We start from the raw sequence: 26,264 nt of genomic DNA, 5'->3' as shown, positions 1-26,264 counted from the left end.
GAAAGACGGGCAACCCTGTTGTGAAAACGGTAAACTTAAGTGCAAGTCAGTGTGGGAAATGGTGAGCCTCACCTTCCTCCCATCACGGGGCCCACCTCCACATCAAAACCAGAAACCGAAACACACAAGCAGAAAACAGCAGAACATAAGGAAACAAAGACAATGCAGAGAGAAGAAACACGCCTCAGAAAAAAACAAAACACATGGCTAATATCATCACAGAGATAAAAGATTGAATGGGTGAAGCAAGAAGAAAATGCTATCTAAAAATTTTTTTTCAGAGAAGCAAGAACGTACTCTTGTAAAGCTGTAAAAAGAGCGTCAATAGAATAATTGAGAAATAAAGGTGAAGAAATACCCCCAAAGCTTGTCATAAAAATATGGAGATGGAAAACTAGAAGTAAGAGATAAGAAAATTAAAAGGTTCCATCCTGGGACCCAAATTCCAACTATACTTCAATAAAAGGAAATTATCATAGCATGAAAATTTTTCAGAAAATTGGAGATTAAAAAAGACACTTCAAGTTTTCAAAAATAAAGAAGGGGGAAAATGTCATATACGAATGAACAGGAATCAGAATAGCCCTGAACTTCTTAACAGTAACACTGGAAGTATTGCAGCTATGAAGTGCATGGAGCCAAGCCTTATTAGCCTTCAAATACCGGGAGGAAAATTATTCTCAAACTAGAATTTTATATTGGGTTAAACAATCAAAGTGTGAGTTAGAATGATGATGTTTTCAGATATTAGATGTTTCAAAAAGTTGCCTCCCTTGTATCTCATACCAGGCAGCTCCTAGAGAACCTGTTCCAATCACACAGTAGTGTAAACCATGAAGGAGGAAAGCACAGGATCCAGGAACTGGCGGCCCATCGCAGAAGGGAGGTGAGGGCAAGTTCCAGGATGGTGTGAGGGGAAGTCCCAGTGCTGCAGCAGGCCTGGAAGCCATTGACTGGGAACCAGGAGGAATCACTGAAAAATAACGAACAAACAAAAATCACCCAATAGGGGCTTTCCTGGTGGCGCAGTGGTTGAGAATCCACCTGCCAATGCAGGGGACACGGGTTCGAGCCCTGGTCTGGGAAGATCCCACATGCCGCGGAGCAACTGGGCCCGTGAGCCACAACTGCTGAGCCTGCGCGTCTGGAGCCTGTGCTCCGCAACGGGAGAGGCCACGATAGTGAGAGGCCCGCGCACCATGATGAAGAATGGCCCCCGCTTGCCGCAACTAGAGAAAGCCCTCGCACGAAGCAAAGACCCAACACAGCTAAATAAATAAATAAATAAATAAATAAATAAATAAATAAATAAATAAATAAAGTAGCTATTAATTAAAAAAAAAAATCATTCAATAGATTACCTGATATGTTTGTGCTGAGAAAAGTTTTAGAATTCTTTTGGAGGTTTGGAGAAAGACACATGATGGATACAAAGAAAACTAAGCAGATTATTTTCTTAAGGCAATTATAAACTCCAGGAAAAACAAAAGGTTGTGTCAGAAAGGAAATGATGTCATAAGACTACACTGGGTAGAGGTAAACAGTATTTACAAGGCCAGAATTACATAAACACTAAATGTTCATTTTGCCAAACATTTGGATCAACAGATCAAGAGGATGTGGGAAGTCTATATATGGAAGTGGTGTTAGGTTTTCAATTCTCATTTTCCATATGAGAGGTCAATGGTTAATGTCTAAAATAGGAAATCAAGAAAGAACAGGGTGAGCATATTATTGAGAAAGACAGAGGTTTATATGAGAAGAAAGAGCTAAAAGAGTAGAAAGAAAAGGTGGTTTCTTCTAGAAGGCACTAATGTTCAGATTTAAGGTGCCCATCAAGTACCCAGGACAATAAATTTCAAAATGATGAATATTGATCTGAATCCCCCTGGGAGTAGGAGCCAGTGCTGAAGAGGGGGGTAGAGCACAGCTGCTCTTTATTATAAACCTTGTATTAGAGTTTAACTTTTTATTGACCTCTGCACAAATAGAAATTAAACTTAATGAGTAACAAAAGGATAGTTTTCTATGGGTAAAAAGAGGAATAAGAGGAATTGACTGGTATACACATCGGCAAAGCAAGGGGTGGTGGTGGGGTGGTCTGCTTTCAAGCACAGCTGGATTTAGCAGCTCAAGTGACGTCACCAAGGGTTAGAGCAGACAACTCAACCCACTTTGGGGCGATCTCAGTTTTAGCACAGGGATGTCCACACTCCAGGGAAAGCTGTCTGTCCCAGGCACACCAACACGGTTGGTCACCTTAGCAAGAGCCCAGTTTTTCTATCTCTCTGCTCTGCCTTCCTCGGGGTCAGCATCTCGCTCAGATTCCCCAAGGTGGCCCCTTGAACATTTGTGTGGTCGTCCCATGCCAGATGCCCACCACTGTTAACTTCATTGTTTTTTTTTTAAAAAAAACCTCTGACTCCAATTTTATTTTAAATCTTCCTATTTTTTCATGTGTTTAAGTTTTTTGTTAAGCCTCCCACAAAACCTTTTTGGGAAGCAGTGCATCTGTAAATCCTAAATAAATAAATACATCACTCTCCTTCCCACAGCTGTTCTGGCAAGAGCAGTGTTCCCGGCAGAGCTGCCAGGCTTCCCGATGGGTCAGGACCGATGGAGCAAGTGAATTCTTTAGCCTGAATGATCGGGTTTGTTCCTCTAGACTGGTCAGCGAGCAGGACATTGCCAAGTCCCCTCTTCCTGCTGTGCCTGGTAAATGACCAAGGAGGTCACTTGTTTTGGTTTTAATTCACCCACATACAGGTTTGGGCAATAAGCTGTCTCCCCGGATTCTGGTTCAAGTTCTCACATGGTGGCCCCCACATTTGTGATGTTCAAGGCTTGGGGCAGACGCCAAAAGGAACAAGAAACAATCTGGTCTGTGGGAGTGGAATCATCTTGGTCTCCCCTTACTTGGGCAGGGCGAGCGCCTTCACGGGTGGAATAGTGCCGGGGATGGGAGCAGGGTTTGGAGCAGGACGAGCCTGAGTTCAAATCTCCGCCCTTAGCTGTGTGACAGTGGCAAGTCGCTTAGTGTCTCTGGGCCAAAATCCTTTTCTCTGGTCCCCAAAGTGCAGGGGCCGTCACAGCACCTCCCTTACAGCATGGACTGGAGCAGTGGGTGCAATTGCCCAGACCAGCTCCTGGCTCACAGGGGGTTTGCAGGGCACGAAGCAGCAGCTAGCAGAGACCTTTTCTCTTTCCCATCCCTGGTCTTGCCCCTGCCCTTAAATACTTTTGAGTGACTGTGAATCCCCCTCAAAAAATTAATTCAAACTAGCAAATTCAAAATTCAATTGAATAGCTAGCTCACCAGCATCCGTAAAGTGAAAAACAAAAACAAAAACAAAAACAGATATATCAAATGTAGGCGAGGATGGGGACTTCCCTGGTGGTGCAGTGGTTAAGAATCCACCTGCCAATGCAGGGGACATGGGTTTGAGCCCTGGTCCGGGAAGATCCCACATGCCACGGAGCAACTAAGCCCCTGTGCCACAACTACTGAGCCCCCGTGCCACAACTGCTGAAGCCCACGCACCTAGAGCCCGTGCTCCGCAACAAGAGAAGCCACCGCAATGAGAAGCCCGCGCACCGCAATGAAGAGTAGCCCCCGCTCGCCGCAACTAGAGAAAGCCCGCGCGTAGCAACAAAGACCCAACGCAGCCAAAAAAAAAAAAAAAATGTTGGCGAGGATGTATAGCAAATGGGACTCTCACCTGCTGGTGGTGAGGATGTAGCTTCAATCACCTTGGAAAGCAGTCTGGCAGAATCAGCTAGAACAGACATTTCACAGATCCCGTGACCCAGCTCCGCTAGTCCTTTCCTAGGAGGAGACCCAGCAGAGACATGCATGGACATATGCAAGAGTGTTCACAGCAGCATTTTCTTATTAGACAGAAACTACCAAACGCCCATCAACAGTAGAATGAAGAAACAAATTTGCTATGGTCACATAATGGAATATTATACAGCAATGAAAAGGAAACAAGCTACAACTAAACACAGCAAGATGGGTAAGTCATGACATTGAGGAAAAGAGGCCAGGTGCAGTGGAACAAGTGTTATACTGTTTTGTTTGCATAACCTGCTAAAATAGGCAAAACCAACCTGCGGAGTGAGACTTGCATGCAGTGGTTACTCTGGGGGGCCGGGACGATGACTAGAAGGGCAACTCTGGGGACCATGATGCTATTTTTTGATTTATTCCAGGTGCAGAAACTGTCTGTGTTCACATTTTGCACATCCTGCATGGATATCATACTTCAGTAGAAAACTGAAAGTAACTACAATCACACAATCTTGATCGTGTTTCCCTCATCCAAGGGCTGTGGAGACGAGGCTGACAGTGGCTCCCCATCATCCTGTCTCAGCTGAAATGTCGCCTTCTCAGAGGAGCCTCCTCTGAAAACCTGTCCCAAAGCGGCCATCGGCACCACCACAGCCCTGTGAATTCTCTACTGACCCTGTCACTGTCTCTCTCAGGGCTGCTTTCTCCGGCTGGTGGGTTGTCACTTGCCGGTCTGGTGCCGACGGTTGACTGTGTCGTGCCTGCCTCGCCTCCCAGCCTGTGAGCGCAGGAGAGCAGGATCTCGTCCACCTCCCTCCTGCTCTATGTCGTTTCCGTAACAGCGGCTGGCACAGAGGCAGAGCTGAAGGAGTCTTTGTGAGTGCCAGACGTTGAATGGACTAGTCAGATATCCGTCCACAGAACAGAGGAGTGGAAATGTGCGTCACGTTTACATCCAGTGAGGGGGAGAACATTGCATCGATGGGTCATTTGTTACCTTTTCCCGTGTGCTGTTCTTTATTTCCAAATCTCTGGCCGGGAACGATCAATGTCAGCCAAAGGAGCATTCTGAGGATGAACCATAGGCGGCCGGAGAAAGGCTGAAGGAATGACGCCGAAGGCAAGCACCCCACAGCCGATGGCGGGGACGGAAGGTCACGGCTGGGCAAAGGCTGGGAAGAAATGCTGCCCAGATGAGTCTGCCCCGCACCCCCGCTGCTCGCAGGCCCCGCCTGGCTGAGGACACACGGGCAGGAGCAGTGGCACGTCTCCGTACACATGTGACTCTCGGCGGGTATCATGAACCAGGCGTGCCAGGCTCTGCCGCCACCGTCACGCCCGTGCACGCCGGCCTCCAGCCTGCCGGACTATTTATACCCCTGGAATGTCACCAGGCCGCCGGGAAGCAAAGACCCTTGTAATGCATCAAGGCCACGGCCGCCGCCCGGTCTCAGCCCAGGGCATCCGAGAAGCCCCACTTGGTGTTATCAGCAGACCCCTCTGAAGATAAGGCGCCTCCGCTTGGCCCGCTAATGGTGTTATTTTAGGGACCACTCAGAAGGACAGGATGAGATGGAGGCCCGGGTCATCTGTCATCCTTCCCTTCATCAACACTCGAAACAAGAATGGAACAAAGACCAGTGCTTGTTTGGAGGGCTGGAGAGGCCACCGAGCCAGAAAATCATCCTCCCCAAAGACACCCGGGAAGGAATTTGCTCAGAGCGACTCTCCGTCCCCCTCATAGCACCTCTGGGCGACCCACCCACCCCCAGGCCAAGTGGATTGCCAGATGGAGGCACAAAGCTGTTGCTACCCAACTCTGGGCTGGCCAAAAAGGGTAAGATGATTCCTGCTAAGACATCCTAAAATAGAGAGATCTGGATCTGGATTTGGTTAGGAAGGGTCAGAGCTCAGATATGCAGTTTCTCTGTTGGCTTTAGCAACTGAAACCATTTTTATTCAGCATTTCTGTAACGTGATTAAGTTCTATGTGCACCATCAAGGGTCAAGGGCAAGGATGTGGGCAAATGGTGGTCACGTCTCCCCGCCCCGACCCGCCCGCCGGACCTCCACCTTCACCGCCACCGTCCCAGACCCCCACCCCAGCACACAGGCACAAACTTTTCTCGGGAATTACTTAGTCTGCTGCTCAGCGGCTTGTTTGTGCCATTAAATAATGACATGAGTTTGGGAGAACATGGATCTCAGGCCAGAGTCACCATTCCTAAACTCCCCCAGCCCCTTCCTTTCCTAGAGCAGGAAAAGAGGAAAAGACCACAGGGTTTGGGATGAAACTCGGAGGGTCACTTCACCGCTCCATTAAAGCACACTCCTGCGTACACCTGAGAAAACGTCTCACAGATGATCCCGAAACGCTGCCCAGATGCCAAAGGGGCCCATCAGGTGGAGCCGGCAGACACCCCCGATCTAACCTTCATCTGAAAGGGCGAGGCCCAGGGGGCCAGGGTTAAAGCCCTCTCCAAGGCCCTTCAGCTACCAGGAGCAGAGCCCAAGTCTCCTGATTCCGGACTTGTTAATAGCAATACAGGCATTTATTCATCAAACTGTGTCAAGGAAGCCCTGCTGTGTGCCAAGACTTGGGTTGGGCATGGGGACACCACAGCGACCAAAACAGACAAAATCCCTTGTCTTCTGGAGACCAAGACAGACAACAGCCACATAAATAAGTAAAAACATGGAGTTTGTCAGGTGGCAATGAGCTTTACGGAGGGAAAGCAAGCAAGGAAGAGGACAGGGAGGGTTGGGGGGTGGAGACACCAGCAGGCAGCAGAGGAAGGCTCGCGGTCGAGGCGATTTGGGGAAAAGATCTGAAGGAGCTTAGGGAACAGCCTGCAGCTGTCTGGAGGAATAGCATTCCTGGCTGAGGGGCGCAGCAAGTGCAAAGGCCCTGAGGCAGGAGTGCACACCTGGGATGTGGAGACCAGCAAGGGGGGTGCTGCAGCTGGAGCAGAGTGTGTGAGGGGAGGGGCGGTAGAGTGGGGAGGGAGGCTGATGATGGCCCCCCAAAGATGGCCATGTCCTAATCCCTGGAACCTGCGAATGTTACCTTACGGAAGGTGACTTACGTTGGTCTGTATCAACCATTTACATTCACAACACTTCTGACACCAAATGTTGGCGGGGGGGTTTCTCCCCACACCAACCAGTTCTCCAAATCTCTGGATACCAACTGGGTGTCCAACAATTCAATTCAATTCAATTCTGACACTATCTCCCTGGAGTTAGCACAGACCCTGAGTTTAAGGGCTCAGGCACCAATTGCAAATCCCAGGTTGTCACCTGCACTTTTGACCGACTGGCTATAAATCAGGGGTTTCCACACCCCCTTCCTCAGGTTTGATAACTTGCTAGAACAGCTTACAGAACTCAAGAAGGCGCTTTACTTACTACTACCCATTTATTATAAAGGATACAACCCAGCATCGGCCACGTGAAAGAGATGCTCAGGAAAAAGTGCAGTGGGAGAAGGAGCACGCGGCCCCCGGGCCTCCCCAACTGCCACCGTCCCTCACCTCCATGCGGTCACCAACCTGGAAGCTCTCCAAACCCTCCTTCAGGTCAGGGGTGGGGTTGAAGATTTCGACCCTCCAATCACAGAGTTTCTTTGCTCAGTCAAGAGTCACCTCATTAGCATAAACTCAGGTAGGGTTGAAAGGAGCTAGTTATGAAAAACTAGACAGTCCTAAAACTCCTATTCTTCCCAGCACTCAGGAAATTCCAAGGCGTCTAGCAGCTCTGTTCCAGGAATCAGAGACCAAAGACCAAATATTTATTTTTTATTATGTCCCGCCTTGCAAAAGGGACTTTGCAGATGTGATTGAGGATGTTGAGATGGGGAGATTTTCCTGGGTTGTGTGGGTGAGCCCGAAGTAACCACAGGGTCCCTGGAAGACAGAAGGAGGAGGGCTGGACAGAGAGATGTGAAGAGACCTAAAGATGCTACCCTGTGGGTCTTAGAGATGGTGAAGGGGCCAGCCCTCTTTAGACTTCAGACCTCTAGAACTATAAATTTGTGTTGCTTTAAGGCACTAAGTTTGTGGTACACTCAGCCCTCTGTATCCATGGGTTCAACCAACCACGGATCAAAAATAGAAAAAAATTCCAGAAAGTTCCAAAAAGCAAAACTTGAACTTGCTGCATGCGGATAGCATTTACATTGTATTAGGTACTTTAAGTAATCTAGAGATGATTTAAAGCGTACGGAGGATGTGTATAGGTTATATGCAAATATGGAGAGGGGTCCTGGAACCAATCCCCCGTAGAAAATGAGGCACGACTGTAGTTTGTCACCACGGTCACTGGTAAGGGGAAACTTGGTAGGGGGCGAGGGTCAGATCCTGTAGGTTCTTTTTGGTTCTTTTACTCTGAGCGGGGTGGGAGCCCGTGGGGGGCTTTGAGCAGAGAACTCTTGTTTAACAGCATCACTCTGGCTGCCAAGATGTGCTCTGCTTACATCATCTCATTTAATGCTCCCAACAACCCTAAGAGGTTATTATTGTTGTGCCCACTTTATAGAAGAGAAAACTGAGGCTTGAGGAGCTATGCGATGTGCCCAAGGTCACTCAGCTCATAAGAGGCTCCGAGTTCATCCTTTAATGGGGCATACAAGGTCCTTTGTTTAGTGGCCCCACTCACTGTAGGAGTTTCCCCTCAACTGTCCCTAAAATAAATGCTCAGCTCTCTACTCTCCCCCGTCACTGTCTCCTGCAGATGCCCTTCCCAAGGGACAGACACCACCAGAGAGCAGACTCCTGAGCGCCACTCCAGGGGCTGGACATCACGGGGGGGGGGGGTCTCTAGGAGGCCGGATGGAGGTGCTCCAACCCCATTTCCTTCCCTTCCTCAGCTGTGAGTCCTTAAGTAAGTGGGCCCCACCCCTCAAAATCTCCCCATAGCTCCCAGGCTTCTGTTGGCTTGATTTCAGTTTCCGTAATTCGGTGGTTCTCAACTGGGAGCGACTGTGCCTCCCAGGGGACATTTGGCAATATCTGGGGACATTAGTGGTTGTCACAACAGGGGAATGCTACTGGTGTCTAGAGGGTGGCGGTCTACAACACACAGGACGGCCCCACAGCAGACGATGCCCGGCCCCAAACGCCGGTGGCGCCGAGGCTGAGAATCCCCTCACTTAACCTCTTCCCATCACAGGTCTCCCGCTGGCCTTGGCTTTCTCCCCTGGGGTCTGTCCTCCGCTCCGTGGGCTCAGGGCCTTCTACCTGGGGTTTCTGCACACTTGGACCGCACACCTGGCTAACATCTCTTCAGCTGGTGCCAATCCTTCCCCCAACGCTGGCCATCGTCTGGCCTCTCCCTTGACCATTCATTTGCTCGCCTGCTCTCTTTGCCACTGCATGCGCCATCCAAGAGAGGGGGGCCTCATTCCCCCCACCCCCGTTCACAGCGTATCCTCAGTGCCCAGAACACTGCCCGCAGCCCATATATGTCCCAAATGTCCTTGTTGAACAGTGACTGTGGCAGAGGACATATCGGACCCTGGGCCTGACACCAAAGTTCTTGTTCTGTCCACCGGGCACAGGACTGGCTTCAGGACCCGGAGCAGCATGGAAACGCAGGGCCTTCTGGAGCACAGAGCCCCGGGTGACCGCCCAGGCCACACGCCCTCGTCGGGGGGGGCGGGGGCGGGTAGCTGGCACCATTTTACAGCACTGGCCGCTGATGCTGGGACATGACTTGTGGCCACACTGCAGTGCTCACGGAACTAAGGTAGGGCCAGCCCAGGGCCTGCGTTCCATGGAGTGGGGGGCTTGAGACCCTGCCCCACTCGGCCACCTCCTCCGTCACCAGAGAGCCGTGGCTGGGAGAGGGCGGGTGGGAAGGACCGAGTGCCAGGGAAGGCAGCGCTGTCCTCCCGGGCCAGGTGCACTTTGTCTCTGTCCAAACAGCTGTCGCAAATCCAGAGACTTTGGAGAGTCCTGTGTTTTTCCTCTTCTATTTTTATTTCCTCAAATCTAAGACCAAGAGAGGCCGGGGCCAGAGTCTTGAAGGGGTCTGAGCCAGGAGGACCCGATCCACAGGCAGAGGGGAAGCATGTCTAGGTCACGGTCAGTATCCCTAGAAGGGGTGGACGGGCTCCAACCTGAGTGCAGGGCTGGGGCCCCGAGAAGGACTGGGTCCTGGGAGAGAGGGTAGGAAGTTGCCCAAGGTCCCACAGCTAACAAAATGAGTTAGGCTTTGAGCTGGCGCTGATCCCAGGCCCCTCTGCCCAGCATGCACTCCCTCTGTGGCCCGAGGATTCACCTCCATCTCAAATAAATATGTGTAAGAAGGCAGCAGAGGTCTTCTCCCAGGGGAAGCGAGCGTGCTCTCAGCTGCCTCCGTGTGTGACCTTGACCGGGTGCCACTTCCCATCCCAAACGCCAGGTAGAGGGGTCTGAGTGCTCACCCCACCTCCAGCCTCTGCAGATGGGAGACGGGAAAGGCTCAACTGGGGCAGGGAAGATTAAAATGCCACGTCCTCCTTGAAGCCCTCCCTTATTCCCTTACCCCCCCCCCCAGCTCTTCCCATCAAGTCCTCTCCTGCTCTTAGCACGTCCTATGACCCCACTGCCAAGTCCCTCTGGGGCACTCAAAGCCTTTGCCTCGCTGACTTCATTCCTGCCTGACTCACTCCGCTCCGGCCACAAGGGCGGGCTTCCTTGCTGTTCCTCCAACCTGGCAAGCAAGTCCCACCTCAGGGCCTTTGCACGTGCAAATCCTTCAGGCAGAAATGCTCTTGCCCATGGGGACCCCCATCGCTCCCCACTCAGAGTCCTTCCCTGACCATGCTTTCCAAGAGCCTCTCTGCTGACACCACCCACCCCTCCCTGGCTCACTCTTTCTTCCCAGCACTCATCACTAAATGGGTCACCCCCAGCCGGCTTGTCCATCAGGCACAGCAGACACCGTGCTCGGGAGCCACGGTACTTTTAGGAGCCCACAAAAAATATTTTAATATCTTCTGAAATGAGAAGATAAAAAAATATGATGCAGCCTGGTTAATATTCATCTCTATACCAACACAATCGTGAAGGAAAATCTGTATTATTTTATACGGAGGAAGAAGCCCGCGCAGCCGTGGTGCGGTACCAGATACTATTTGTTTCCTGTGCCCTCGAACATGTGCTTCCCTGAGCGGATGCTTTGCTCCTGTATCTCCAGCGCCCGCAGCCTGGCACACAGAGGACGCACAAGGAACTAGTGAATGAGCGAATGAATGAATGAAGGCTCCTGGCCAAAGAGGAAGCCTGTGCAGCCCTCAGAGACACCTTTGCACCTGTGAAGGGCACTGTGGTTCAGCCATCCTTGTTTATGGTCTGCCCACTCCTCCAGAGCTGACACGGCCCGGCACCCTGTGCTGCACCTGGCTGCAGCATGACTGGGTGAAGGCTCAGAGCTGGGGGGAAGCTGGGCTGGGCTCCCAAGCCCCTTTCTAGTCGTGGGACGAGACAAGGAGCTGCAGCGCTCACACAGCAGCACGGACGGCAGCCAGGGGCATTGTGAGGACCACGGTGCTCTACGAGGTCCCAAAACTCTGCAGCAGGAAAGCGGGGGCAAGGCCTCAGGGGCGGCACGTGTAGCTTCATGATAGTGGACTGAACGGTGGTACCCCAAAAGATACGTCCACATCCTAATCCCTAGTACCCGGGAATGTGACCTTATTTGGAAAAAAGGTCTTTGCAGATGTAATTAAGGATCTCAAGGCGAGGAGATCATCCTGGATTATCTGGGTGAACCCTAAATCCAGTGACAAGTGTCCTTTTAAGAGACATGCAGAGGAGGACATAGAAAAATGGAGAAGCCATGTGAAGACAGTGGCAGAGATTGGAGAGATGCAGCCACAAGCCAAGGATGCCGGCAGCCACCAAAGGATGGAAGAGACACGGAAGGTTCCTCCCCTGAAGCATCTGTAGGGAGTATGGCCCCAAGGACACCTTGAGTTTGGACTTACAGCCTCCAGAACTGTGAGGATAAATTTCTAGTTTTTTAAATCACTAGTTTGTACTTTGTGATGGCAGCCTCAGGAAATTAATACACTCAGCTTCTCCAAAAGATCTGGACAGAGGGAAGGACTCAAAATGTACATGTGAGAATTTTCCGAGCAGATGGCCCCAGTGACCACTGCTGACCCTCCCAGGCTCCCAGCAAGGTCCACACACTACCGTCACCAGGCAACGAGGCAGAAATCGGAGGTCAGGCAAGCTATACTGTACAGCAGGCAGGGCTGGCGGGCCCAGCCAGGGGGGAAGCTAGAAGTTCGGCAACACGCTCACAGATGAAGGCCCTCGAGCTGCTTGGAAGCAGGAGGGAGACCAAAAGCCTGAGCTTGTGGTCCAGGAACTTGGCATGGGTTCAGGGATGGACGTAGGGAATTGGGGAAGGTCGTTTGGAGAGTAAGGGCTGGGGGCCGGGAATCCCCACATTTCGTGAGCAGACCCAGGAGACTCTTAACTCAGGGAAGCATGGGATCGAGCCCAGGCTTTGGGTCCCAATTCCGGTTCCAGCAATTATTAGCCGGTGAGTAAATTCCTTCACTTTTTCAGGCCCTCTCAGCACGGCCAGCGACGATGTCAGGCCAAGTGGTGGGAGCCGTGGTCCCTGACAGAGGTGCTCTGTGAGCGGGACAGGGAGAAGAGGCGCCAACGCAAAATGCTCCAAGGTAACAATGAGCAAGAGAGGTGGGAACCAGGAGAGGGCAAGGTGAAGGCCAAAGATGAGGCCACCTGTGGTGCTGCAGCCACAGACACACCTGCTTACAGGGGTCCAGCTGGAAAGGGGAAAGTGAGCCAGAAGTGAACAAAAGGCTTCTCCTCTTCCCCCAGAGTGTGTGGCTCTTTCAGTCCAGCCTTTACTTTCCTACTCTTAATAGAGACATGGGGACAAATCAATAAATACCTACAATTTTTAAAACAGCAACTGACATTCGCACCTTCATGAGATAGACAATAGGGAGCAGTGGAGACTGTGGCAACAACTGCTCTTTGGCTCCAGCCGGGAGCTGCCACGCAGGAACGGGGCCCAGGGTGGCCAGATCTGCAGGCTGCTCAAGGGAAGGCAGAATCTGAGGGTTTTTTTCACCCCAATCTTCTGAGTTTCAAAAATGTGTTGGCAACGAATTCAACCATGCAGGAGGAATAAGATACGTCTGCAGGCTGCATCTGGCCCTCTGGTTTGCAGCTCTGGTCTTCAGCCTGGAAACAGAACAAAAGCTAGATCACGCATCAGGACAATGACAGGAGGGTTTGGAAATCACAGGGGCTGGAACTTGTTAGGAGCGGCTGCTTCATTTGAGGCAACAGGGCAAGAGCAAGCAGCCGGCCAGGGAATGGGCCCAGATTCTAACCATCAGGTGACCTCAGCGTGCACTTCAAAGCGGAAGGGGACCCAAGACGCTGCTCCACGCTGCACGGCTGCATGTTGCTGCATGCACAGCGGGTCCCTGGCTACCTTCACCAGGCCCGCTGTGGGCCATCGACGGCTCAAGCCGGGAGCCAGCAGCAGCCCCCAAGCCGCTGAAATAATCTGCACTGGACAGTGTTGGCTCCGGGGTCTGCGCCGCTTTAAAGTTTTGGGTGTACACTCCCCCTACCCCCACTACTATTTCTTTTTCTTTCTTGTGCCTCTATTTTATTGGGATGACTAAATCTTTCAACTATGTTAGCAGTAAACACAGCTAATTTACCCCCTGCCTCTTTGAAACAGCTGCTGACAGCTGCACTGTAATTCAATCAAGGATCTTTGTAGTTGAGCCTACCAAATCCACATTTGCCGTTTGGTTCCGTCTCTCCTGCCCGGAGCCCCACACAGCTGCATCAAATATTGACGAGCGTCCCTCTCTCCCCAGGGCCTGAATGATAAACAGCGTGTTAATGGTGGAGGCCAAGGCAAAGAGTTCTCAGCACACCAAGAGAACTCCAATATCCAGGCGCTAAGAGAAAAAAACAACACAGACATACACAGGCCCAAAACCAGAACCCTTTTTATTTTGTCTATTTATACAGCATTTTCTCTGAGGACTGCTCTATGTAACGGCTGAAGGTACATTGGTCTGACCATTAATAAATAGTCTTAAATAAGAAAATAAACAGGTTGGAGGGAAGCGAGTAAGCTCATCGTCCTGAACAAGGGATTGGAGAGGGTCTAAAATGAGCTTCAGACGGACATAAATAATTTCTTTGTTTAGTAACAACTATTTACATGCTTCAGTGTACAAATGATGCTAGCCAGATGTCGGCCGGGGTATACGTGGTGACAAAACTTGCACCAGGAGGGAATCACAGCAAAATCCCCAGATCTGTCAACAGACAAAACAAAATGTAACAAAAACACCGACTCTTCCCCATTGACCAGGCAGAGTGAAGGCTGCAGCCCAAGCTACTGAAGAAGAAAACATAAAAGAAAATGAAAACAGGGTCCCTGTGTTTCCAGGAACCAACTTAATCAACACGGAGAAGCAGTTTCCCACTAGACCAGATCCCAGGGGCCACAGGCCTTGCCGGGATAATCCTGTTCTTTGTTCACAGAGAGCTTGATCGTCTCCAAGGCTGTACTGCAGCTGGAGGTGGGGTGCACACCATTTAGGGGACCCACCAGCTAAGGCAAGGGAGGCTCATGGCAAGAGCCACGTCAGAAATGGCACCTTCGAGTCAGGACACTCTCACGACAGCGTCTGGAGCCTTCTGTTTGAGATTCACATCTGCACACCCTGCATCCAGCAGACCTCCCACCGTGTCACCTTTCCCTTACTTCAAGGGGCCGATTCTTGCACAGAGACTTCTAAAAGCGGTCTGCAAATGAAAAGAGGTGACCACGGAGGCCCTCGTCAGAGCCCAGACTCCAGGACGCTGCTATCGATGACCAACTTGGGAGACTGACGGTCCCCCTGCCCACCCACCCCTGCTGAAGGCTAGCGTGCTTCTGAAAATAGGGCTATGGTGGCCGGAACTCAGGATCAAGCTGCAAGTTCTGTCCTGAGTTGTCCTCCTCCATCTGCCAACCCTCACTGACTTCCTACCATGGGGAGTGTTGGAAAACCAATTCCAGGCGTCTGCCGGTGCGTCACATGCCTATTTTAATTTCTGCCACCACGCACTGGGCTGAATGATGGAACCTATTTATTCTTCAAGGTCAACTCCAAGCAGAAAATTTCCGTCTCCCCTGCTGGCCAAATCTTGGCTTTTGGGTGAGTTTACGTAAACAGTGGGCTTCGGCAAGCCTCAGAATGAAACCGGAATGGCACGGAGAGGGGGCCTCCCCTCCCTCCGCCGGCCACAGCTTCTGTTTATGGAAATCAGAGTAAACCAAGAAATGGGGATAAATTGTTTAGGAAAATATATCTCTACCATCCTAACCATTTTCATTCATTCGTTTTATTGTGACATTTATTACAGGGACTTCCGCGTTAGTCTTCCTCTCGCACAGAGACGGACGTGCCCACCCCTGGCCGCGCCCCCTTCCTCTCGCTGCTGGTGGCCGGGCTGAAGGGTGTCATCATTACCCCTGGGAACGAGTCGGTGCACAGCTGAGACTTCACAGCCAGCGATCGGGGCCCGGCAATTTTTCCTGATATATGTTTTCCCTGTTAGGTTTTGCCTGCAGCAGCTTGCAGGATCTTGTCTGTAGGATGCCGACGAAAAATGGATCAAAAGCCATCTGCCTCTCAAATTCCTTAACACTCCTACAGCGCTGCAGTTGGGGAGGGGGACGGGAAGGCCTCGCGAAAGGCAGTTGGTCTGCGGGCTCCTCGCCGAGGTGGTGGGAGAGACCCAGGATCTGGAAAAACGTGGCCCCGAAGCGTCTGACTTCCAGGAGGGGCTAGTGGCAACCACAGGCCCGGACAACCATGTTTCTGTATTTCTTCAGGATGACGTTGGAACTGTCATCGAAGTAGAGCACGGAAATGGCATTGAGCTGAGTCGGAGCACAGCAAGGCTTGGGCACCGTTTCCGGGTTGATGAAGTGCACCTGGAACACACACCAAAACGGTGGCAGTGGTGAGACCCGGTGAGTCACGCCTCCCTGGCCTCAGTACTTCTAAAAGGAACAGGTACTGCTTGGACAAAAATCCCCGCAGGTGACACTTACCGCTCACTCCCAGTTCTAAGCGCTTGATGGGTAACTAACTCAGTTCTGGGGTTATTCTTGATTCACAGATGAGAGAACCAAAGCATAGAGGGTCACACAGCACACGGCTAGGAAGACACTTGGGGCCAGGATGTGGGGCTGTCCTGTGCACTGCGGGAGGTTTAACAGCATCCCTGGGCTGCACCCACTAGAGGTCGGAGGCACGCCACCCCCCCCACCCCCACTGTGACAACTAAAAATGTCTCCAGACATTGTCAAATATCCCCTGGGAGGCAAAACTGCCCCAACTGGAGAACCACTGGGCTAGATGAGGGTCGGCCTGCAGGCCGATCCCTGCTCCACCACCTGTTTGTACGAATAAAGTTTTATTGGCACACGGCCACGCCCATTCGTCTACACAGCATCTGTGTCTGCTTCTGCTTCTGCATTACACAGCATCTGTGGTGAAAAGGTGCAGCATAGACTTTCAACTCTCAAAGTTGAAAATATTTACTATCTGGCCCTTTCCAGAAAAAGGTTGCTGACCTCTGGGCCAGTCCTGTCCTGTCCAAGAAAAATATCATGCAAATCACATGTGTAATTTAAAATGTTCTAGTAGCCACATTTTAAAAGTTGAAAAAGAAAGAGGTGAAATTAATTTAAACAGTATATTTACTCTAACCCCAGATTTCAAAAAATTATCATTTCAACATATACTTAGCATAAGAAATCATTAATGAGATATTTTACATTTTTTTATACTAAGTCTTCAAAACCCAGTGTGTATTTTGTAGTTGTAAAACAGCTCGATTCAGACTGGCCACGTTTCAAGTACTCAAGAGCCACACTTAAAAGTGGTTACTCTATTGGATGGTGTGAGTCTAGACTATATTAGGCTATTCTGCATCTTGAGCAATAACAATGAGAGGAAAAGAATTCGGGCAAACACTTGAGTGGACGTCAACAAGAAAGGAGAAGGTCCAGAAGGTAAGAATGAAGAAAGAAGTCAGCCAGTTGCCCAGGTTTATTGTTCCTTCTGGCTCGTGGGCTCCTACGCACGTTACAGGTGGTGGGGCTCAGGGACAAACAAATTCAAACGACGGCAGGGGCCACGCAAGTGCCACGGATGACCAAACTGGGCCAGGAGTCAGACCATAGGGTCCAGTGAGGACTGGGGCAAACCAAAGGGAGACGGACACGAGCTGCCCAAAGCCAGTGCGATCAGATGTACCGAGTGCTCAGGACAGGCCAGCTGTCAGTCCTGTTTTGTTTTTATGAGAAACTTCCAGGTTTCTAACACAGCACGTGGGCCAACCGAAAACCCTGTGGATGACCCACTGCCCCCAAGGCCCAGTCTATGACCTCCCACGTAGGTCAGCGCGCTTTTTAAACTGTTTTTTATGGATCGCCTCAAACCTTACAAATCTAAACCCTCCCCCATCTCCTCCATCCTTGAATAATGTTAAAGCAAATCCCAGATGTTAGCTCACTTCCTCTGTATTTCACTAGGACTCTCTAGAAAGCAAGGATTCACCTCCTTTTCAAACATGACCTTCGTTTCAGAATAATCAAAGGACTCATTCTGATCCTGGAGCTTTCTGGTGAATTGCAGATTGAGAGGGTGTCACAGGGCGGCCGGGCTTCTGCTCCGTGGGCCATGAAGGCAGGGCTCAAAGAAGGGTGGAGGTGTGCTCCTGGCAGCCTGGGAGACACCCCCGTCACTCTGGTCCTCGGAGCAGGACAGAACAGGGGGACACTGGCACGGGGGACAAGTTCAGGCCAAGGAACAGGCTGGGGTGACTATTCATTTCCAGCCTGAAGACCTTCAGTCCTGAATAGGGCTTCAGAGTTTACTGCTGTGGGAGAGGGGGTCCTGGCAAAGCAATGCTTAAAAAAAGAGGCCTTCCCTCAAAGGGCAGAGCCTGATCCAAACAAACGGAACAGGGGAGTGAGAAGTAACATATGGGGCAGGGACAGGGAAGAGGAAGGCAGGTTACTAAGCAAAAGAAGCACAAAGCTCTGCAACAAACAGACCCGCGGTACAGAGGAGATGGGCCTGGGTAGTGAGCTCTCTGTCACTAGAAGCATTCAAGCCAGAGAGATGACCAGTTGTCAGGGAAGGCCCAGATAATGTTCACAGCAAGGAGGAAGATAACCAACGTCTCTGAACCTCAGATTCTAAGCTAAAGAACAAAGTCTCTAACTCGTATCACTCTTGTTGTTGGTAAAGTAGTAAAAATAACATCTATTGAGTGTCCTCCGCGCTGGATACCCCGTTAAGAGCTTTAATTGCATCATCACACTGAATCCTCCAATGACCCCGTGAAAGTTCAAAGAGCCCCACGGCTACCCCCCATCTCTCTATCCTATTATCCTGTTTGCCATCTTCCTGTCGTTCCCCTCTCCCTGAAGTTCCCGCATTTGTTTACTTGACTGTTTCCTTGCCTGGAAAATGAGGCTCTGAGTGCAGGGACCACGTCTGTGATGTTCCCTGTATGCTGTTCCCTGCAGCGTCCCCAGCTGCCAGTGCAGGGTCTACATGTAGTAGATGCTCAATAAACACCCTTGAATGGCCGAATCACAAAGTTCAAGGCTAGGAGGCAAAGCCATGAGCTCTGGGAGGGGATGAGCCCTCAAGCCTACCCAACCTGGAGGAAGCCCAGACGTTGCAGGGCCTGTGGATGTGGATGCTGACAACCAGGGACAACGGTCGCCTGACAGAGGCAGGGCCAGCGCGACTGCCGTTAGGCACAGGACCTTTACCCATGACACCTTTAGAAGCCCGTGAAACTGTTCTAACTGCTTTTACAATTAGGAGAAATAAATGCACTCTGGGGTTGCAGACATACACGAAGATTATAATGCATGTTACTAAATATAATTTTTAATCTTGTTTTATGGAGGTAGGGCCCACGAAAGCAAAAGTGCCCTGGGCTCCTGAAAGTCATGACATGGTCTTGCCCAGAGACCTGCTGTGGCCCCAGCTCGGAGGAGCACGAGGCGGGATCTGGTGGCCCTGCCCCCCCAGCTGCCCACAGCCCGGCCGGCGCGCAGGCTACTCACCAGCGTCTGCACGATGGCATGGTTGGTGGCGTTCATGTAGGAGTTCAGAGGGAAGGCACACTCCCCCTCGCAGTAGTAGGCGGCATAGCCTTCGGGCGCTATGATCCAGTCCTGCGGGAGAGAGCGGAGGACCAGGCGGGGCGCGGGTTCAGAACCACGTGGAAAGTGGGAGCCACAGGGTCCTGCCCTCTAGGCCGAAACATTCCTCCTGTGGGCCGGACCCCGAAGCTCCCAGAGGTCAAAGGCATGGCCCACCTCCTCCTGGGCAGCTGGGGCTCCTACAGAGGTAGCCTTTCATGGTCCCAACAGACTGCAGAGTGAGGGAAAGACCACCGGGGGCTGGGCTGAGCCCAGAAGGAACACTTGATCTTCATCGGAAGGTGGCACCGGGAGGGGTGATTAGGGTGGCATCACCCTTACCCCTACTAGGTGGTAACCCGTGGGCGGTTTGCTTTAAACAAAGCCTCCAGGCCTCACTTCAGCCACCCAGGAGAGAGACGACAGTATAGCCAAGCCAGCACAGTGCCCGGTACACGTGTGCGACTCAGTAAAGGACGCACGTGGTCGGGTTAGCACAGAAATGTTGTGGTAGCAATACATATACCCCTCAGGGACCCAAGTGCATCTGGGGGCTCTGTTCCAGCACTAGAACGTAAGCGCGGCCTGGCACCTCTTAGACCATGGATGTTGTCATAAGAGTGAGGACACAGTCACAGGAGGACTCCAAGCCGGCTGTGTGCACAAGTGCCCTGGGGGTGTATCTGAGGACATGATGCCCTGGGAAGAATCTGGACCCTCCCACTGAACTACAAGCTCGCTGAAGGGAGAACAACAAAACCAGTGGCCCTGATGATCTTATGACGACACCCTGTCCGGGGATATTTGGGCTCCATGAGGGCAGGCACATTGCTATGCCCAGGGCTGCACCTCTAGTGCCTAGAAAAGGGCCCAGAATGTCATAGATACTCATAAATAGTGGAGATAACTCTTTTTCTAGGATTCAACCCCTGCCCTTTGCCCTGCTCCAGTCAAATGATTCCAGAGGGGCAGCCATGGTCCTAGGACATGATCCCAGCCCTAAAACAGCTGATTGGTTCAGGAACAAGCACCTGACCCGAGCTGGGCCAATCAGCACCTTCTCTGGGAATTGGAATCACAGACGGGGGAAGGAGGAGGAGACAGGGCAGAGGGTGGAAGCCCGTCCCCCAGGCAGCTGGATTCCAGCACACGGACTCGGCCATGTCTGAGAGAAGCAGCCAGTGCAGGATGGAAATGGGGTTCACGTGGAGAATGAGGTCCAGAGTCCCCATTGTTTGGGTTTCTGGTTCTAGCTTGAGTCTCAACCATGTTTCTGCTCTTGGGTTTCATGGGGCATCCCTGGAGCCTCTAGCTAGGACGCGATACCGGAGTCTCAAGAGATGAGAAACACGGCTCACTGCACATGTGGGGCCCAGCCCCACCACCGGGGGAGCACGGGGGAGCCCACACTAGAGGCCTCACACATCCGGGGCCGATCCAGCCACCCCCCACCCCCTTACCTGCCAGCCCAGGTCCCGGAAGCTGACGTACAGCTCGTGCTTCTTACAGGCCTGCCTCTGGTCGCTGCTGCTGTTTTCTGAGGAGCAGCACCGGGGAGAGGAAAAGGAGACACACACAGATTAGAGTTTCCTCAATCTAAGACAGTGGTGTGATCCCAAGCAAACTCTGAAAGCTGGAGGGTGACCTTCCTGACACAGAAGCCGTTCAAGCACCTGTAGCCTCAAAACTCATTTCCATCCCCAGCAAACGGCCTCTGTAAGGGAGGTACCAATGTCCCCGTCTCCCTTACGCAGTCTTGGCTCACAGCTCTCTCTGGACCCTTCTGTGGACGCTGTTTTCTCTTGTTTGGATGCTGACATCTGCGTGGGTTCCATCTCCATCCACCTCCCACACGCTGGCTGCAAGAGGCTGCCCAGAGGGGCTGCTTCCACTCAACCTCGCTTTGTGAGGCCCGCCCGCCTCACCATGCTCAGCCCCGTGGAGCGGGCAGGAGGAGACACGGACAGGGCCTGGGACAAAGCCCCACCATCGAGAAGAAATAAGAGGGCAAAAAGTCAAGTCCCACTGACCTTCCAGAAAAACACAATACTGAGGTTTCTCTGAGGAACGAAAATGATGCACTGGGGTTTTCCAGAAGTATGTAAAGTTTGTAGGAACTTTGGGTTAGGAATTGAGCCCTTGTAAACACGTAGAAATCTGTTTCTCTATCTCTCTCTTTGTGTCTATGTCTCTCTCTGTCTCTATCTCTCTCTGACACACACACACACACACACACACATACACACACACCTGCCACTGCACAACCTTCCTGAACCCAGAAGCCAGAGGGATTCATTTTTTTTCTTAACCACGACCTGTCTCTCCTCCACCTAAAACTTCCCAGGGGCTTCCTATCAGCTTTTTTGAATATCCCCAACTGTACACGTATCTTTATGTCTAGAGTTCAGAAAAGCAATTTTTTAAAATGTACACACCAATGAGGAAAGGACACAATTGATTACGACAGAATTGCGTGTGTCTTTCTAGGAGGGATCCTGGCTCCTAGGAGACACTCAGAAGCAGTGAGAGGATCTCAGTGAGGGGGGCATAGACTGGGGGGGGGGAAGCACCCACCTTCGGGTATCTCGGGCCCTCATGACCTTGGTGCCTGGTGAGTCACTGATTCATTCATTCATACAAATTGTTAATGTCTACAGGTTTGCAGATGCTGTTTTGGGCAGTGGAGCTACAAGTGTGAACAAAACAAAGCCCTGCCACTGAGGGGCTTATCTTCCAGCGAGAGAGGCAGATAATCACCAAATGAGGAAACACCAATTACGTTCCATCTAGATGAGCACCGTGGAGGAACTAAGGGAGGAGAGGAGGACAGGAAGGGCGGCCGAGGGGTCCGTGCCACGGGCGCTAACCAAGGCCTCCCGAGGAAGTGATGCTCGTGTGAGAACAAAGGAAGTGAGAGGGCGGGCCAGGGAGGAATCCAAGGGAGGCGATTCCAGGATGAGGACGGAGCAGGATGGAGAGGAGGGTTAGGAGGTCGGCAAGAACCAGGACGGGAGTGGCGGTTGGCAGAGGGACAGGCAGCAGGCACTAGAGCCTTCCAGGAATGAGGAGGCAGCGCCGGGGTCAGCGGCCGGCAGCGCGGAGGGGGGAGGTCTGCTTCGCTGGACTGAGTTCCACGGCTGGGGGTGGGGAGGTTAGGGAGGATGGAGCAGGAATGAGGAGTCCTGGGCCCCCCTTCCCCACTTTGGGACCTAGCCTGAGGGCCTTGAGAGAGAGAAAACCAGCTGCAGGGGTAGTAGGGCTGCTGGAGGGCCAGGTGGTCATCGATATACAAAGGTCAAGGTCAAGGGAACCATCAGAGGCGAGCCCAGGAACCTCCTGGACCATTCACTGTGCCATATGGAAGGCACAGACACTGAGCGGAAATCCAGGAAGGCCTCCATTGCTGTGGCCGTGCCTGTGGCCCCAGGCGGCAGCCCCACAAGCCTTCTTCCCCTCCTTCCCTGTAGGGAGGCAGAAGGTAGGGGGGAGAGGGGGGAGCAGCCTCAGCCCGGTGATGTTGTGTGAAGCAACCTGAACAAGACAAAGGTCTGAGCACGTTAGCCTAGGCCAGGGATGTGGCAAAGAAGGCGTGCGTGGAGGGCCAACACTGCTGGTTGTTTGTTGCCCTGAGTAAAGAAGGATCCGAAGCTTTGTGCGGGCTCGGTGAGAAGAATGTGCCAGGATTGATTAGCAATGTCTGCCATGAGCAGAGGAAGGGCGAGTAGGGACCTTACTGCCACTTTTCCCAACCCTGTCTGAAAACAAAGCAATGATATGTGGCTTCATGTTGAAGCCCAAGGGCCAACAGACCAAGGACAAGAGCAGCTCATGAAGCTAGCTGTGGGCATATCAGTATGGGGTGGGCCCTGGCCCTGCCATCAGGGACCTCAGACACCTGGGTCCTTCAGGCCTCCTTGGAACATGGCTGCTCCAGGAAGAAGTGGTTGGAACTCCTATTTCACTCTGACCTCTTATTAGCAGAAAGACGAGGAAAGGGAAGAAAAGAGATGCTCAACAAGTAGAACCCCAGTTCCCCCGTCCCTCCTGCCCTGCCCACCCATCCCAGGCCGCAGCAGGCGGGCAGCAGGAGTGGAGGGGCTGCTGCTCACGCACCTCCGCGAGCCCGGCCTGAGCAGCTGCCAAGTTATAACCGGTGCTGGGGCTCGGCGCCCACCCCCGTGGGTCGTCTGGTGAAAACGCCTAACGACTAGGGAGTGGGGTCCAGTCGTGGGTGAGAAGCAAGTGGAAGGGAGGCGAGGGACCCACTTTCTCACCCCAAACCACACGGTCTGAAGAGCAGTTGAAGGCCTTTGCGGGGTGGGGCTGGCCTGCAGGACGTGTCTCTCCAGCACACAAGGGCTGCCGTGGGCGAGAGGATTCTACTCGTGTGGCCCTGCAGCAGGATTCCCAGCTCATCACAGGGGGCACAGCACTTCAACCGGGCACGTGTGCACAAACTCACACTCAGAGATTCTGGTTTACTAAGCCTGCAGCGGGGCCCAGGCTTCGGTGTTCTTTTAAAATTAAACTTCCAGGCAGGGTTTAGATGAACTTCAAACAGGGCCAGGAAGTAGAAATCCAGAGCAAGGAAGTAGACCCCAGGCAAGGTAGAACAGCTGCCACGTGAGATAGTGAGAGCTCCGTCCTGTGGGGTTATGTAAGTGGAGACCTGATGGGGGTCTGGTGAGGATGCAGTGGGGGAAGCTGAGTGTCCAATTTTAAGATTTTGAGACCCGTCCCTCCCCTTTCATTACCTCGGTTAGACCGTTACACCTGACAGACCTCCGAACCACGGGAGTCTCTGCGGGGATGACGTTTGCTAGCCCTTCCTGCCTGATTGATATAGAAAAGCCTCTCACAAATCTTCCTATTCCAACCCTCCCTGAGTGCCCCGCCCTGCTCCCCACCATTCTCAGAGCAGCCAGAATGAGCTTCTTATCAACCCCACCCTGCATCATAGCTGGAAACTCTGCAAAGGCTTCCAAATTTGCTTTGGATGAAATTCAAACTCAAGATGTGGCTCCCGAGAGGACACTCCCCAGCCCAGCCACGTGGCCTGCCCCGCTCCACCCTCCCTCCCAGAGCTGCCACAAAAACTCCCTCCACCTGCAGGTCCCACTGCCTGCAGCGCTGGCCTCCAGCCCACCCGGCCTGGCCCCTGGGGCACCAGCTCGCCTCGGAGCTCTCAGCTGGAAAGTCTTCTCTGAACCACCCCCTAAAGAGTCCCTCGTCACCACATTCCAACTCCCCGGCCTGGTGTCAGTGTGGCTGCGAAGGACGGCAGCCTCCTGCCCATCCTGAACCATCTCTGCACCACGGCTGGGCTTTCACTGTTGAATCCCAGCCCCCCAGAGCCCAGCGCAGAGGAGGCTCCTAATACAAATGAAGAGATTCAGTTGGGTTTTAATTTGCGGGATCACAGATTCCCTTTGAGCAGCCTAAAAAAGAATGGATGCACCTGCCAGAAGAGAATCTAAAGATTCTTTCAGATTCAAAATCTCTCCACACAAACTCTGGAGCCACACGTACCCACTAGGATCCACCCAGCAGGATGACCTGCTCTTAAAAATATCACCAACCACAGTAACTATAATTTTCTTTTCCCTCGGAAAGGAAAACGAACAGAAATTTCCAAATTGTCCAGGTAAGGCAGAAGAAGCTATTGACAATATAAGTGAATTTGAGGGCGGCGGCTCCTTTCCCACCTCACCATCACCCTTCTAAACACCCCCATGTCCCCCTTCCACGCTTCCTCCGACCAGCCCCAGGCCTCTCCCAGGTCACGATGAACCCAGAGCCGGGACGGCTCCACAAGAAAATCGTACCAGCCATATTCAACAAGTGTTAAAATTTGCCATGAGTTTCAAATGTTTTTCACTTGAAGAAATAAAATTAAAGATACAGAAAACTCCCCTCTTTTCCTCCTCCCCTCTCCCCGGGCAGCAGCCTCTGTCCCTCCGGAGGCTGGTGTGAAGTCTTCCCTCCATTTATTTGTAGCTATTGTTTCGTCCGCTTAGAAATTTACATGATTGGCATCTTGTTATACTCATGTTTTGCTACTTGCATTTCGAAATGAATTTATGGCACAATTTATACCCTGAAGATGGTGAGCTCTGGGGTGGAAGGGATTCTGTGCTTCTTGCTGCATTGGTTCCAGAACCATCTGTCAAGCACATGCATGGATTTTGAGTCCCACCCCAACTGGGGTCCCACAGGGGGCCCCCTGTGGGCTCCTCGGTGGGGGGGGTGTCCATGTGTTAACCCTCCAGCCCCCAGGCGTACCTGCGACGTTGGCCACACGCAGGGCTTCCTGGTTCTTGGGTGTCTTGGAGCGGTTCTGGCTGCGCTGCTTGCCCCCCGTGGAACGGGTGCTGCGGAGGTGGACCTCGGTGGCCTTGAAGAAGGCCACCATGAAGGGCTGCTTGTTCTGGGGCCCCTGCCGCCCGATCAGGCCTGCCAACTTGGGGTTGATGCTCTGCCCTAGACGGGAAGGAGTCAAAGGCACAGAGGAGCGGTTACAGGAGAGGCGGTTAGTGGGAAGGGCTGCACAGACGCCGGTTCATCCGAGGTTCACGACCCATCCGCGCGCCCACCACCCGTCCATCGCAAGTGTGGCCTCAGCTCTGACCCTACGCCAGGTTGCTCTAGGAGCTTGGAACACGGTGGGAACCACAGAGAGGAAACTCCCTGGCCCCTGGGTGCGCCCACTGGTGGGGAAGGCGGCCAGGAAACACGCAGGGCAGGGAGCCCGTGGTGATACGTGTGTGGAGACAAATGGAGCAGGGGAGGGGCAGGACGAGGAGGTTTGCAGAAGGACTCCAGCTGGTGCAAGTTCCACTCACATCTCATTGGCCAAATCAGGTCATGTGATCCACCTAAATTCAAAGGGTGGGGTCAGTCCCGCTTGGTGCCCAGGGGGGTGGGAGCAGTCACAAGCAGCCCCAGTGACTGCCACCTTCTGCGCGGAGGGACCTCTTGAGCAGAGAGGTGGGTAACAGCGAGGGAGGGAGCCACATGGATGTCAGGGACGGGGGCACTGCAAAGGCAAAGGCCCGGAGGTGGCGGGGGGGCAGTGAGGAAACTGGCCTCCTCTTGGAGCAGAGACTAAGGGCGAGAGGGCCGGGGGAGTTCAGGGGAAAAGTGGTGGGCACAGCAGGGGGCAGAAGCAACGCAGGGTCCTGGGGGCATCAGCAAGCCCTTTACCTTCATTCCGTTTACTCCCGCAAGTTCACGTCCACCCAGAACCTCAGGA

The 26,264-nt window shown here is 52.4% G+C and overlaps 1 protein-coding gene across 4 annotated transcripts in view; it reads right to left on the bottom strand.

Annotated features, from left to right (window-relative positions):
• Positions 1-12,696: 12,696 nt before the first annotated feature.
• Positions 12,697-26,264, bottom strand: part of BMP7 (bone morphogenetic protein 7) — a 90,478-nt gene continuing 76,910 nt past the window's right edge. The window contains exons 4-8 of one of the 4 annotated variants that reach the window (XM_082428158.1): positions 25,295-25,492; positions 20,473-20,549; positions 18,935-19,045; positions 13,563-13,655; positions 12,697-12,999 (exon numbers count right to left, since the gene is read on the bottom strand). In XM_082428158.1, the coding sequence (XP_082284284.1) occupies positions 12,883-12,999; positions 13,563-13,655; positions 18,935-19,045; positions 20,473-20,549; positions 25,295-25,492 (596 nt within the window). In that variant the 3' untranslated portion in view covers positions 12,697-12,882. Of the gene's footprint in view, positions 13,000-13,562; positions 13,656-13,761; positions 15,773-18,934; positions 19,046-20,472; positions 20,550-25,294; positions 25,493-26,264 lie in introns of those variants that run through there. The other 3 variants (XM_082428160.1, XM_082428159.1, XM_082428161.1) reach the window with 3 other exon arrangements.

Source organism: Balaenoptera physalus (genome assembly GCF_965194825.1).
Source record: "Balaenoptera physalus genome assembly, chromosome: 16".
NCBI classification, from domain to species: Eukaryota; Metazoa; Chordata; class Mammalia; order Artiodactyla; family Balaenopteridae; genus Balaenoptera; species Balaenoptera physalus.
The sequence above is the reverse complement of the archived record's forward strand: the minus strand, read 5'-3'. Positions and strand labels throughout refer to the sequence as shown.